The 15,362-nt window shown below is 32.1% G+C and overlaps 1 protein-coding gene across 1 annotated transcript in view; it reads right to left on the reverse strand.

Annotated features, from left to right (window-relative positions):
* Positions 1–15,362, reverse strand: part of LOC110999035 (glutamate receptor 1-like) — a 40,226-nt gene that overhangs the window by 18,512 nt on the left and 6,352 nt on the right. The window contains exons 3-7 of the mRNA XM_045634228.1: positions 11,454–11,581; positions 10,703–10,832; positions 5,143–5,396; positions 3,025–3,174; positions 1,017–1,223 (exon numbers count right to left, since the gene is read on the reverse strand). Coding sequence (XP_045490184.1) covers positions 1,017–1,223; positions 3,025–3,174; positions 5,143–5,396; positions 10,703–10,832; positions 11,454–11,581 — 869 coding nt within the window. The remainder of the gene's footprint in view (positions 1–1,016; positions 1,224–3,024; positions 3,175–5,142; positions 5,397–10,702; positions 10,833–11,453; positions 11,582–15,362) is intronic.

A 15,362-nucleotide genomic window follows, 5' to 3' on the forward strand; every position in this document is an offset into this window, starting at 1 on the left:
TTTAGTGAAAATATTTTACCCGATGTCCCATAGTTTATTCTGATAATTGCAGAGAAACTAATAATTTTATTTTTTACATAATTAAATTAAATTATTATATTCTCACTAAGTGAATAGAATAAAGTACCTTTGAACCAACATGTGGTGATGATTGATAGGTCGAAATTAACCATTTACTACAATACAAACTATATATTATTACATTGTCAGTTTTCGGTGATTACAAGGCTATTTAAGAACCATATTCGCAAAGCTAGTCTTTCTCGTGTTATACACACAGGTGTGTAGCTAAACCTTATACCGTCCGACAATTATTGACCGTTGACAATTGTTATAAGGGACGGCTCTCCAAACGTTCTGGGTTGATGCAACAAACCTATATCTGATATTCCAATACAAACAAATTGTCTATGGTAGTGATTGCGTTACGGTGGATGCTGTAAGCAATCGGATCAGAGTGAAAGGGTACCCTTAGCAATACCAATACGAAAATCATATAGATAACGAAATAGGAAATAGAAACTATCGGATTTGGTTTTGTATAGAAAATTTTAGAAGCTTCAGACTAAATAGAAGCATATACTTGTGCTGTTAAAAAAATAATAACATGTGTGGAATTCACGAATTTAATTTTTATGTTTAATATCAATAATTAATTTAAAAAAAACAACTACACTGAAAAATAGTTTTTATAATTAATAATATGTAAATTAGATTTATTTTGACTATCTGAAGTAATATTAAATGTTAGACTATTCCTTAAATTATTTTTACATTTCAATTTTAAACGTTAATTTTGATTTAACGTAGGAGAAAATGAGATAGGAAGCAAATCAGTGTATAAACTCTAATTTAAGAGAAAATATTTATGCTGAAAGTATAGAAAGAGAGGAAATTGTTCCTATATTAATAGCGATGTACTATGGTTTTGTAGTCAACAATGGTTTAGAAAATCCTATACGAAGTATGTATGCATTAGCTACAGATTTCATATTGCTAATAATATTAAATCCTACCTTTTTGATGAGTCGTGAAATTTTGTCTCCGTGCTCGAAAGGAACAACCCAGCCTTTGCTAGGATTGCAATCTATTACTTTGGTAGCGTTGGCTAATGTTGCAGCTCTTCTCAAGGCGGCTCTAAATGAATCAGGTTTCTTTCTATACAGACGTCCCAGTGCGTCCATTAAAACTTGAACGCCGTCGTACATCAGCGCTGTTTGAGCCTGTAAAATATTGAGTGTAAGACTTCTAACAACAAATGTTTTTTAGCACTTTAAGATTTAACAATCGACACGATGCAATTACCTATCACTTCGTAATAAGCACGTCTGGCTTAGAGCGCCGCTTTACCCGGAAGATACTCAATGTTTTGTATGAAATTTTATTATATATAAGAAGGCTATATAGCTATATAGCCGGGCCTAAGCTGTTTATCGAGCAGTTATCCACTTTGAATATTATCTGAGTTTAAACCCAAAAAATGATATTTACAATTCAAGACGGTTATTTTATTTTGGTAGATCATTCAAATTTTTATTATTTATTTTAACCAATATTTCCAATGGAATACCGAAATATGTGATGAATTAAGTTTTAAATTTTCATTCGTCAAACTTCATAATCTATTCATATTTAAATGCCAAACGGAAATAAGGTATTGTATACGCTAAAACGGAATGAATTTTTAAATCTTTTTTTTATAGAATTGTAAATTAAATAAAATTTAATTTGCACATTTTTATATTGTAACACATTCATTCGATTTTTTATATTCTAATAACTTTATAAAAACATTCATTTATTATTACGATGAAGTAAGCCCAAATATGAATCAAGAGAGATTTGGATACATGTTATACAATACAATAAGCCAGTTGGCAGCGACATATACACTGGTTGTGTAAACGCAGACAACAAATATATTTGCGTATTAAATTTTTTTCAGCTACAAGAGCTGAGTTACAACATCGGAAGTCAGAATACGAAATTCTACCCATAGCACCTCGACGTCACTTCACTATTAAGGGTTTTTAAGGTAGTTTTTGCCGCGCACCATCATATGTGGAACCATCTGCCCACTGAAGTATTTTCGAATTAATTCGACTTAGGGTCCTTCAAGGCCGGCTACACACTTGCAAGCCCTCTGGCATTGAGAGTGTCGATGAGCGGCCTTATCACTTAACATCAAATGAGTCTCCTGCCCATGTGCCGCCTGGTCTTTATAAAAAATATATGGTTGGGACTTCATATTTAACTCTTTAGATTTTATATTATTAGGGATCATCGTAAAACCTTATCGATATTGTGTGAAAGAATTATTAGCATGCGCTATAGGCAATGGGATAATGATGGTAATATTTAACCTACATCAAAAAGTAGAAGGTTATCAATTCGTAATGTGTATTTCTTATGTGTGGCAAGTTTGTTTTATACGTTTTATGTTTGATTTTCAGTGTAGACATTTTGCTCTGTAAATGTGAACTATGCTCCGTAGCTAACGGCATGGCTTCACATTTATATGTTTAAAGATTTTAGTGAAAAAGTTTATTGAAATTACACTTCTTTTGGCGTGTTAGGGAAAAATGATGAGAGTAAATTTTAACGATGTGCGTTTTTACCCTGTAGTTAGCTAAGGTCAACACTTTAGTTTTTTCTATTCGTATAGTTTTTTTTTACTAGAAACAGTGTCAGTAATTCCCAACACCCCACAGGGGGCAATTTTATTAGTAATGGCTATTTGAAAATTCATGAAAATTATTTGCAATAACAATTTTAGACTTTTATTTTAAAGTTTTTCATGATATGTTTTACTCACTGTGTGTCGATAATCATTTCCCAGTAATTTCTTACTAAATAATAATAATAGGTATCATTTACATTTCTTTATATTTAACGAATTTTTTAATGAATAGGTGGGGGTGAGGGGACACTAGAACATGTGATTTTTAAAACTGAAATTTGGGTAATGAAACGCAGAGTAACTGCCATATGGCGTTTTCTATACAAATTAATAAATGAACATACAGATATAGTCCCCTTGAAGCGTGGATCCATCCTCTTTAAACCCTCAATGAATTCCTTCACGACCCGCCGGCCATGATCCACGATGCGGAATCCGGTTATATTCACTGCCCCATATTCCGTAACCTCATTCTCCCATTGATCGTCCATAACCTGTTAATGGGAATACCTTAAATTTACTATATGATATTAATATGTATCCTCCCGACCTGGTTTATATGTAAAAGACGCAGCGATAAAATTACAGTGTCGCTGAGTTAAACTCCTTGTTTTGTGTTGGTTCGTCACAAATGTATTTAAATCATCATTAAAATCAATCATTATTAAATTATAAATTAATTAATGTATTGTTTGAATAAGCCAAGTAGGTTATCAAAATTTAAATTCTTTAAACGTTCATTTAACGTGTTAAAGTGGAAATGACTGATATGATACAGTTGATAAAAAAATAAAATTTATCTAAAAATAAAAATAAAAATGAAATATTTAGGGGTGGATGGACTACCCTAAAAATTTAGGGGGATGAAAAATAGATGTTGTCCGATTCTCAGACATACCCAATATGCACAAAAAATTTCATGAGAAACGGGAAAGCTGTTTCGGAGGAGTTAAACCACAAACACCGCGACACTGTAATTTTATATATAAGATTTACAATACGTTTAAAATGAATTTGTTGTAGATTGTGATTTTATTATTTTACGATCTATATTTATTAAGTGGGGCGCTCCGTTGCCTATTACCCCCGTTGGTAATTGCTCACTGGTGACCCAGTGAGCAATTACCAACCAACCCACAACCTCTTATAACTGAAAGTGTGGGTCAAATCGTTCGGACTTACATGACTGACATTGTAAACTATAGCATAAATATGGACTGCAATTAAACTTATTCATACAATCTTAGGCCCAAAATTATTAAGTATATGAAATTTAAAAACACAAGAATTCTCTTACTCGTTACCAAATGTGTTTCCAGATCGAGAGAAAAAGTATGGATTTCGTCACAAAGACAAATACATAGTAATAACATTAATTTAAAAATCTTTATTCTGAATATAGGTAACATGATACACATGTTACCTATGGTAACATGGTACACTTATGAACGTCAAAAAAGAAATATACATTGAATGCTACTAATTTTACATTTACAAATCAAGGACGTAGAACGGAAGAGAAGAACTGGCAATAATCTCGCCGTCTTTGTTTGTACGCTGCAACCATTGCACCATGTTCCATCTGACGTCTTAAGTAATAAAGAGTAATACTTTTTTTTATTATTCTAAATTTAAATCTTGCTAATAAAAAATTAAACGCTGGAGACAACTCTCGAAATTTTACAACTATTATTTTCGTTTCAACGTACAACATTTATTTACAGTGGAATATAGTTTGAAAGTTTCATGTTATATTTTTGTATATACAAATTCAAAAACTAATTAACAGCTAGGACGTGACTGGACTTAAATGTAAGCGCATTCGACGCTCATTTATCTTATTGTCTCGACGAAGTTTAATTTAGTTTATACTTTGTAATTAGAAATACACTGATGAATAATAAGCATTTTCAAAGCAATTTACTCTCAAGACGCGCAAGAGACAAACAAAGTTCCTACCACAGAGTCACCATAGTTTAGCAAACCTTTAGACATACATAATTACGGCTTTTTGCAACCAACTGTACCCCGTAGTTTCCATTTCAATTATTTTCTTAATCATTAGTTAATTAGCAAACATTGGCACTTCCTAACCAATCCTTCTTTAGGAAGTGCCAAGTTAATTAACTGACAAAACCCGGTCTGGAACTTTCAATACCCGTAGCTTGGGTCAATATCTAAGCAACTTCAATAACTTACGTGGAATGTCAGGGATTCTAAGGATTTATGTAGTTGTAATACCAAAGATTGTGACAAAATTTAAAACATACCCGATAAATTATAAGTAGAAGCAACAAGTAATGATGCTTATGATTACTGCTACTTGAAAGTAGTGAAATTGATACCAATAAACTGGTTGTTAAAAAAAATTGAGCAGAAAAATAATTTATCCCTCATGGATACATTTGTGGGACTTGTATTCGAATAACTTCACTTGAAGACAGTGAAAGGCCTGTACTTACCAAACCAGTGAGCAAGTAATGATAGGTTCGACGTCCCAGTTCCACCTTTCTCACGTGCTCCACAAGGATGCTCTTTGTATTTTTTGCATTGCAGTCTAGAAGTATTCGCTTACTGCTCCACCTGTCATTTTCTTCTACGCCTAAAAGAAGATCTATGGCTTCTGCTGCGTTGTTAATGCGCTTCACTAGAGATATCTTGAATTTGGCTCGCCCCGGTTCCATAGATTGATACAATTGTTGCAATCGCAATAGACCTGCCAAAAATTATACAATAACTAAATGTTTTTTAACATTTTTCCCTTTACAAAGCGTAGCCCCGGGTTTGTAGTCAATACCGTGTGTTTGTATTACAATATTTGTTTTAAATAGATCAATGTTAGTTTAGTCTTATTTACTGAAAAAACTACATATACATCAGATTATTTTATCGAAATAAATTTGAGTTTTTATTTTTGAAATGAAAACTTCTTTAGCGGCGTTGTAATTTTTTTTTGGAATGGGTAAAAAAATGTTAAACTTGCGTCAGGACAAGTGACCTGATCGAAAAGTCATATGACGGATATACGATTTGAAGTTGTGTACGATAGCGCAATAAATAAATATTGTTTTCTACCACATAAATGATAGTACTTTTATACTGATAATTAAAGCAATTCGTGCAAAATTATTCCCTAACCATTCCAAAATATAAAAAATGCACAACGTTAATATTCAAGTTTTCACTTCCGGCACTCCTGTCGTTTTTTTTATTTAAAAGTGAACACCACTAAATGAGTGATTAGTTTACATCGGATAGATATACAGGATGGATAGTATATGCTTAACTAGGCTCTAAGGATAAGACGTCGTTAGAGTCGGCGACCGCCTGTGTTAATAGTGACCACAATACAACCTTTTTTCGCCTTTTATAGTACTAGTTCGCTATCGCCAGCACTATATTAAAAATTACAATTCAACTAGGTCTAGCATTTAAAACTGGCTTACTTGCCTTAAGTTTACACGATTTGCTTTACAGTCTATTTGATTATACACTGTTTATCATTTCGTATATTCTCTGATCTGACTAAAGGTGAGTCAGTACGTTTGGTATTTAGTATTGACTTTTATTAACATAACTTTTACAAATTCAAAGAAAACACTTTTTTAATGGATTAAAGTTACGTATTATTGTAAACTTATAATAATTTAAACCTTTGTCTTCAGTCACCACCACGCACGCTGTAAAGCACGCGAAACGTCGGTTAAATTTTAATTATGTTTAAATATAATTGTAAGTTTACAATAATACATAACTTTAATCCGTTAAAAAGTGTTTTCTTTAAGTGTGGTATTTATTTATCACCGACAAATCGATCCTTCAATTGTTTTATCGTTTGATCATATTTGGCAAATAATCAACATTGTTACAAGAAGTTATTGCCAGTTTAAGCGGTAATAATCAGAAGTGGAATTGTGAAAAACTAGTGATTTGCTGGGCCAATTTCAAAATACCCGCGTCCGTTGATTGATGTCGATTCAATTTTGGCCAAAGTGTTTGCTTTATCGAATGTATTCATCGTTCAGAAAAAGCTATTACATTGTGGTCGTTGTTTGTTAGAGGAAATAAATTTTCATGACTATTCCTAATATTTGCACTCTGTGCGTATTAAAATTTGAACCCATTTTTGCTTTGGTAAATGAATTTTGTATTGGAAAAACCTTTCAACCAGTTTTTGCTGTTAAAAATATTTCACTGTTATTGCAATATTTATTTATATTCTACGAACGAGACAACAAACAAAGTACACAAAGAGACTTTATCCGTCTTAAATTATCTAAAGTTCAAATCATAATAGAACTTCATGGTAACTAAACCCAAGGTTTCTTATTTTTTAATTTTTATTTTTTTGAACTTGGAAAACGTATAAGTTTATTCATGTAGGTAACATAATGTACACTTATGAACGTCAAAAAAGAAATATACATTGAATGCTTCAAATGTTAAATTAACAGCCAGTTCTCAAATCAAGGGCGTAGAACGTAAGAGAAGAACTGGCAATAAACTCGATACTTTCTACGGATACAACAACACTTCATCTGTCGACGAATAGAAAGAAAATATCAAGGCAGCCGCGTGCTGTTAGAACTACAAAGGCTGTTGAAGCCAGAATTCGAAACCCCATTAGAAAGCCAAAAGTCTTATTTGGAGAAATGAAGATTCCCGCTAGGAATTTGTAACGTATTATAAAATAAAACTTGAAGCTCGGTGCCCATCGTCGATATTGTGTACGTGCCCTTAATCAATCTTAACAATTAAAGAGAGAGGATCGGTCAAAACACCTTGTTGCGATACGCAGGTGAAAAATATAAAAATATCCTCTTTTGACAAAAACATTTCACGATTGATGAACATTACAATAAGCAAAATGATAAAGTGTATGCTCTCAATTCTAAAGAAGCTGCTTAAGCGGTCGGAAAGGTACAAGGTGGTCATCATCCTACGTCAGTGATGGTTCAGTGGGGCGTATCTTAATCAGGAAGTCACAATACTCCCCGCCCCGTCCATGGGTAAACTATATTCTAATAATGACATGTATTACAATTTAGTTTAATGTTTATTTCTTTTTAGATTATACCATTACTTTTTTCAAATTTTAACGTATTTTTTCACGTATGTATACTTTGACAATCTTATTAACATTGGACTAATAAAATTCTTGTTTCAATATAACTTTAAAATATTAAATACTTCAGCTAATATTACTTCCTGTACTACTTTCTAAGTGTACCGTAAAATATAAGAGCAATAAATGTCAAACGCAAACAGGCAAGTACCTACTACAAAAGAAAAGTCGGTAAGGATCGGACTTTGCGACGATGGAGAATACTTTTCAGCGTTTTTCTATAACAATGTTTCATTCCTTTCCTCCTAACGGCCATTTATATATTTGTTACGCTTAAAAGAGATGAGCAAGTTTTTATTTGTCGAGTTCAATAGCTAAACAAAAATCTTATTTGACTTTGAGGAATACGATACGTTTTTATCATATTTATCAGTACAAAAATACAAAAAATACAAATATTCTTTATTTGTCTACCATCTACAATAGGATTCAGATTGATGCCTCCCTAGTAAGTCAGAGACATGTGACAGAGAAGCTTCGTTCTTCTTTAATATATATGAAAGGTATTAGAGCCTTTCATGGCCAGGAGCAATACCTTTAGAGAATCCCTATTAAACTAAACACTTTTCGGTAAAGTATTTTTTTTACAAAGTAACCTAAAAGTTATGATTTGAGATTTTTTTTTGTATATATTAATATTTTCTTCAATGGGTATATTTAAGATAATATTAATGTATACAAAAACCATAGACAGCAGGTTTTACCAATGTAGTGAATAATATGACAAAGATACAGTATGTAGAAATTTCGAATTCTTATTAGAATTTTCTTATAAAATCGCAAATTAAATTGCAACTCTACAGGTTGATGTTAGGGATCCGTCGTAGAAATTTTTTTTGCAGCTGATGACCCCATCTGACCCCTGGTTGCGTTTGATCTACGAACTTTTGGTTAACCTAAATATAATAATAATATCGAGGAGAGTGTAAACGGATTATCCCCATATATCATTAATGATCTGTTACTACGCAGTACATAATTTGCGTAATGTAATCTTCGACTATATAATTCAAGTTACTGTTTGTGTTTATTTATCTATTACACGTAGGTACTAACAAGACCGTAACGTGACATCATATACATTGTACCTGGATATGTTACCTATAGCACTCACAATACACCCCCCCCCCCCCCCCCCACTTCCCTATTATCTTCAAGCACTTATCAAAATTTTTGTTTTAGTAAATGTTATCCTCTCGAAATTGATGTTTACATTATCGTACTCATTATTATTCTGTTTTGTTTTGTTTCTCATACTTTTATATAAAATTCTCATCTGTGAAACAAGAAGGATGTATCTATGAAGAAAACGTTTTAGTATACATTTTCTTTTAATAGTAAAAACCTCAGTGCTTCATACAAAATCGCATTCAAGTTTGCACCGAGATAATCGTTAATATTTATTGGCACAGATTACAACTAAAAGATCTAACCTACATAATTTTATTTATATATATACTTAGTGGTCCGGGAAAGTTAAATATGTATTTTTTTAAAATCGTGTACAGGAAGTAATATTAGCTGAAGTATTTAATATATTAAAGTTATATTGAAACAAGAATTTTATTAGTCCAATGTTAATAAGATTGTCAAAGTATATACGAAAAAAATACATCAAAATTTGGATAAAGTAATGATATAATCTAAAAAGAAATAAACATTAAACTAAATTGTAATACATGTCATTATTAGAATATAGTTTATCCATGGATGGGGCGGGGAGTTTTGTGACTTCCTGATTAAGATAGCCCCACTGAACCATCACTAACGTAGGATGATGACCACGTTGTACCTTTCCTGTAACGTTCCATTGTGTAGAAAATTAACAGAAAGCTATCTCTGCCTGATACACATTATTTTAAGTCTCATTCAGAGAGCTATAAAACTTAAAAAACAGCAACTACTTTTCACGCATATATAAATATGATAGTAAAAGTATGTTGAAAATCGATTATTAAACTAAATACGGTTCTAAGACGGAAGTAATAGTATAAAACAAATACAGATAAAGTCTTAGTAATTAGGTTAAGAGAGAAATTGTCAGATGAATTAACTAGAATTCTAGACCAGAGATCCTTCCAATTAGTTAATTGGTGTAGGTTTTATTTGAATTATAATATAAATACAGTGAGAAAACTAATGTTATATCGCAAAAGCTTGGACGAGCTTAGAAATTTCAGGTTAGAATTGGATAATATTTTAGAGAATATTCCACTTATCGAAGGCTATATTACGTTACCACTGGGGGCGGAAAATTAATGAGTTTAAACAGTAAAATAAGCTATTGAAATGTTAAGTTGCTAACTGTACATTAATGGTTAAATTAACGTGAAACTCTTGTATGCCGGGACGGACTATTTCTATTAAAAAACTCAAATAGCGTCTGCATATTAGTCTTTTCAGTTAAACCTTACGTTTGCTAAACAGCTTAAACTGAGTGTTCAACACGACGCGCGAGTTCATAAAGAAAACCTATTTTATGGCAGCACATTTATTATTTGCAAATGCATTTTCATGCTGAACTTTGTTTATATATAAAAAAATATTTCATTTGTGTAATCGATATGATAAGGAAGTTGCGCCAAATTGGCGTATTGGCTTAAAAATGGTTTAAAGATATATACGATAACAATTTACATCAAGCAACATAAACTACTTATAGTATTAACCATACTGTATTATTATTAAAAGTGTGTTCCAACTACATGCCTTTATATAGACCATAATATAGTAAATTCATAATAATTAAATATATAAACATTATTATTATTATATATTTGTTATTTTTAGTTTCTATATGAAGAAATAGTATATACTAGATAATGTCCTCCTTAGATTATCATGCTTGTATTAGTTGTTAAAGTAAAATTGGTAAAATATATTAGGTATTTTCTTACCATCATGCGAGTCGTACACATACATTATTTCCGTCCATCCGTAGTGGACAATAATGTCAACTATTGCTTTGTGGTAGTCGGGCCTCATGCTCACGGCATGGTCAATTAAACCGGATGATGGAGGTATAACCTGATGGATAAAATAGCTAACATTAGTTCCAGTTCAATACAAAATTCTCAGTTTACTATATATTAAAACCGCACCAATTTATTAAATCCTTTTATCATAAATAAAAATTATTGAACAAGACAGTATTTGTTTGAATTTTATTTTATAAAGTTAAGCGTTGAAATTTAATAACTGACAATGTTCTCTGAACGAGTTTTACATCAGAGCAGCGCTTTGTCTATGAGAATTCGCAGAATGCTTTTGCTGCCGTCACATAATAAGACAAATACCGGCACGAATCGTTAATCATTTACAGTACTTTAAAGTTTAACATTTGTTGCGCTTAAAACTTTATTAGAAACAATTTTCATAATTCTTTGGACTCTAAGTACCAGGAAAAATGTTAGCGCTAGCAACAAATGGCGTCCTAAAACAACTTAAGCCTGTTTTCAAAGCAGTTTTCATATGAAAATTTCAAATTCTATACAAGATTGTAACTAAGTTATAATTTGAAATACCTGGTCTCTCTTATGACATTTAATGCCGCATTCTACTAGTCACGCTCAACATTGGGAAACTTTAATTAAAACAAATGTATATTGTTAAGTAAAATAGTCTTATGACAATTATAATAGAGCTTACCTTCTCGGGGAACCATGGAGTAACGAATGGTATTTGAAAAGTGTTTGTGTACGAGTGCAGTGTATCAAACGATTCCGGGTTGACAGCGCCCAGCATGGCGAAGACACCTCGGGCAAACTGGGTGCAAACTGTAAATAAGAATCATGCTTAAGTATATGTCTAATAACTAGTACCTTAAAATTTAATAATTAAAAAATATTATTTAAAGGAGTCTCTTTAGGCAAGGTTCCGAAGATACTGGCAGCGTTCCCCCTTTGAATAGCTAGACTAATTCTTTGTGCGAGGTAGCTGCCAGCTCTTCGTTCTCCTGTGATATCGACTAACCTTTTGGATAATTCCCTAAAAAGCCTTAACGCGCTAGGACCCCACGGATATTTATATGTTAGGTTTAGAAGTGCTTTACTTTAATATATGGTCAGGGCATGGTTAAGCGATGTAGCGAATACTCAGTGGTGTAAAACGAAAGTAGCGTATGTAGGATAAACGAACGAAACGTGACATATCCCTTGTCACGTCTACGCTTGAACGAAAATCGAAACAGCAACTTTTCGATTTCAGCGACACGCGTATTTATCTCCGTCTCGCGATCACCCGCCCGAATAGTCAATAATTTCCAAGACGAGTATATAACTACGCAGTTTAGTCAAACATCTATCGGAAACCAATCACGGCAAATGGGCCTCCGCAATTTCCTACGGGTCCTTACAAATGCTTGATTTGGCTAAAACAATGATGCTATACAGGTGGCAAAAGCGGCCCTATTATCCTTTAGCTTAGGATTACTAATACGATTCTGCAAACAGTCAAAGGGATGACTCAGACTAGGTAATTGGCTGTTGGTACGAAATGTGAGCATCGTTATTTACTTCCCGTTTATCATATTGTTTTGTTATTTCTTTTCAAGTAACTAGATTGTATTTTAAAATCAATGTTATATGTTTACAATCACTATGTGAGTAATTGTATTTAGTATGTTTTTAAATATAAAAAATGGAATTGCACATTTTCTACTAAGATACTCTTCGTCTCTTTCTGTCATATTTTGTTTACGCCGTAAAGAAAAGAGATGAGCACAGTTAATACGCAGCAATTATGTTCTTATCCTTTTTTAATAGTATTTTTTTCTAATTTACCTTAGTTAACCAGATTTCTGAAAAAATAACTAAGCCTAATATTGCTTAATAGCCAAAATTATTGTATATATTCATAAACGCCGATTATCGGCGGCTATATACTTAGAACATTAAAAAATCTCCAGTATGTAAAACTGAGATAAGCTGTTTTTTCAATAAAACCGTATTTTCATTAAGGGAACGAGCTCTGGTGATTCTTCGCTCCTAGCACTTTATCTAATTATAATTAACTTACTTAACCCATTATGATAAAACGAACTTAGTTTAATATTTTTAAACGCGTACTGCGTATATTTTATTTCAATACACGGCCACTTATACCTAAAAGTGATTGTTCGTTTGAATTTTTCCGAGATATACGCAATATGCTCTCTATATAAGGCTAGCGTTTGAAAAATAGAATTCATAGCATAATTAAAATCGAATATTTCTAATGAGGCAAAGACCGACATTTCTGAGTCAAAATTAAATATGTACACGTAAACACGTTTACACATCTTTCATTGCTGACTTGTAATAATAATTATCTATAACGGTACATCTCAGCTAATTACGTTAATTAGCTATTAAAATAATTTTAATATTGGATCTAATATGAACACTGTTAATGTTCAATTAATTACTGGCTACAAATGTAAATAATTTAATAGATGTTTAGTTATGTATCGTTATTAGCAGTATATTTATATTTAAATCGTTGCAGTGAACAATTTTTCCAGATAGCACATGTCGGATGCCGTCCTGATTTTAACAATGATAACATATTTGCATTTTATATTTTCATGAAAATGGCACACAATATCTTTCTATTTTCTTTCAAATATCTAAGATTTCCATTATTGATAGTTTACATTCCACCTGTTTGAGCTTGACGTCTGGTGTTGCGCGATAAAGCGTTTTTTTTAAGAGATTTGCCTTTACGGATCCAGCTTCGAGACCAGGTATTTTTGAACTCTTATGACGTAATGGTCTTGAAGGGAAGGTTTGACCGAACCATAAGAAAGCTATACCAGCGAAAATTTCATAAAATAATAAACGACGGCGGATAGAATGTGCTTCAACAACGAGGGAGAAAGGTGGAGATAATATAAAAAAATTCACAGCTCCTTTTGAGGGATTTGAGAAAAGATGTTCATTTATGCGAGTGTCGGTAAAATACCGGAAATTTTCCATCATTAGGACAAATAACGCGGATCCGACGTTAATCCTCTTACAGACAATTTGCTATTGTTTGTTGTTTTAATTTCCGTGTCAGTATTTTAAAATTATTGTTACCAAGATACAAAATATGTATTTGCTTGTATTTTTGGGACCTTTGTTACACCGAAATGGTGAGATAAGGTTTTTCCATTTTTTTCTGTGTTAACGAAGTAAATCTACGTATACTAAGATAAGGAATAAAATCTCAATTCTTTTAAATTTGGAACATTATTTGAACTTTTTCAATACTCAACAGAATACAGTATTCACCGATAATAGGCTATCTACCCTGCGGTCTAGTGTTCGAGTTACGGCAGTGCATCAGTGGAAGTTTCACTGGTTTCTTTGAGTAGAATTATCCCTTCTTAGTACGGGTAAAGGCAAACATCATGACATAAACATTATTTCTTTAACGCATAAATAAAGGGGTCATTAATAAAGGAAACAGATGCAATCTTTAGCGGTTATCAACCGTAAAGCTGAGCTTTCAAATAGTTTGATTTTTTTCTTCTGTAACTGGAAACATATATATTTTTATTTACATTTAGACTCAAAAACTGAGGACAAAGCATTTTTTTATTAATTGTGGAGGAAACGGAAAAAGCGGCTCATCTGATGTTAAATCACATTGCCAGACGAATTGGTTCCGAAATACTTCAGTGAACAGCTGGTTCTACGTAGTAGTAGTGTGCGGCAAATACTGCCTTAAAAATGCTCACTTATGGAATGTATATAGATGTGTTACGGAAGGAGAAATAAATTGGAAGGATTTATTTTTTATTTTCTCACAAAAACTTACAAAACTTCATAACATATGTTACAGTAAAGTATCTAAATAATTGTCATTCTTCTTTGGAGTAATTGTTATTGTTTATGTGAGACTGATGCCTGTTAAAGGTTGTGCACCTGTGTTACAGGTCATCAGGCCTCCACCACTTCGGATCGACAAAATGATAATAAGTAAAGAATAGACAATTATGGTTACAGTATGTATAAATATATATATAAATGAAGAAATATATTATAATAACATATACTTATGACTAGTAAAACTCGTCAAAGTAACTCTAAAATTTTAAGTTTTATGAGGTAGCGATTCCGAGGTCTTATGCCGCATAAAATTATCACACGTAGAGCTTACTAAAGTTTTGGGTATGTAAATCGTGAACTCTTTCAAAACTTATACTACTTTAAGTGTGCTAATGGTGCACATTATACTCCTATTCAAAATTTACTAGAGTAGTTAATTAGTTAATAACAATTTTCACTTTTATATTTCTAAAGAGGAGAAAAGTGCCTTTGCACATTTCACGTTTCAATATGCTTAATCGTACGATTAAATAAAATAATCGAAAGAGAATCGGCACGTATTCGATCTATGGATCAACATGTGCCACGCATCTACCACAAGCTTACGTATACAAGAAAGTATCACAGAAATAGATCCGATCTGTTGTCAAACCCCATATATGTTTCTGCTTCAAAATTATTATAATTACTATATTTAAAAAAAAAATTGAATTGTAAGCACAAAACAATATATTAATCGTAATCCTAATAAGACGTCTGTAAATTA

Source organism: Pieris rapae, chromosome Z (genome assembly GCF_905147795.1).
Source record: "Pieris rapae chromosome Z, ilPieRapa1.1, whole genome shotgun sequence".
Classification (NCBI taxonomy): Eukaryota; Metazoa; Arthropoda; class Insecta; order Lepidoptera; family Pieridae; genus Pieris; species Pieris rapae.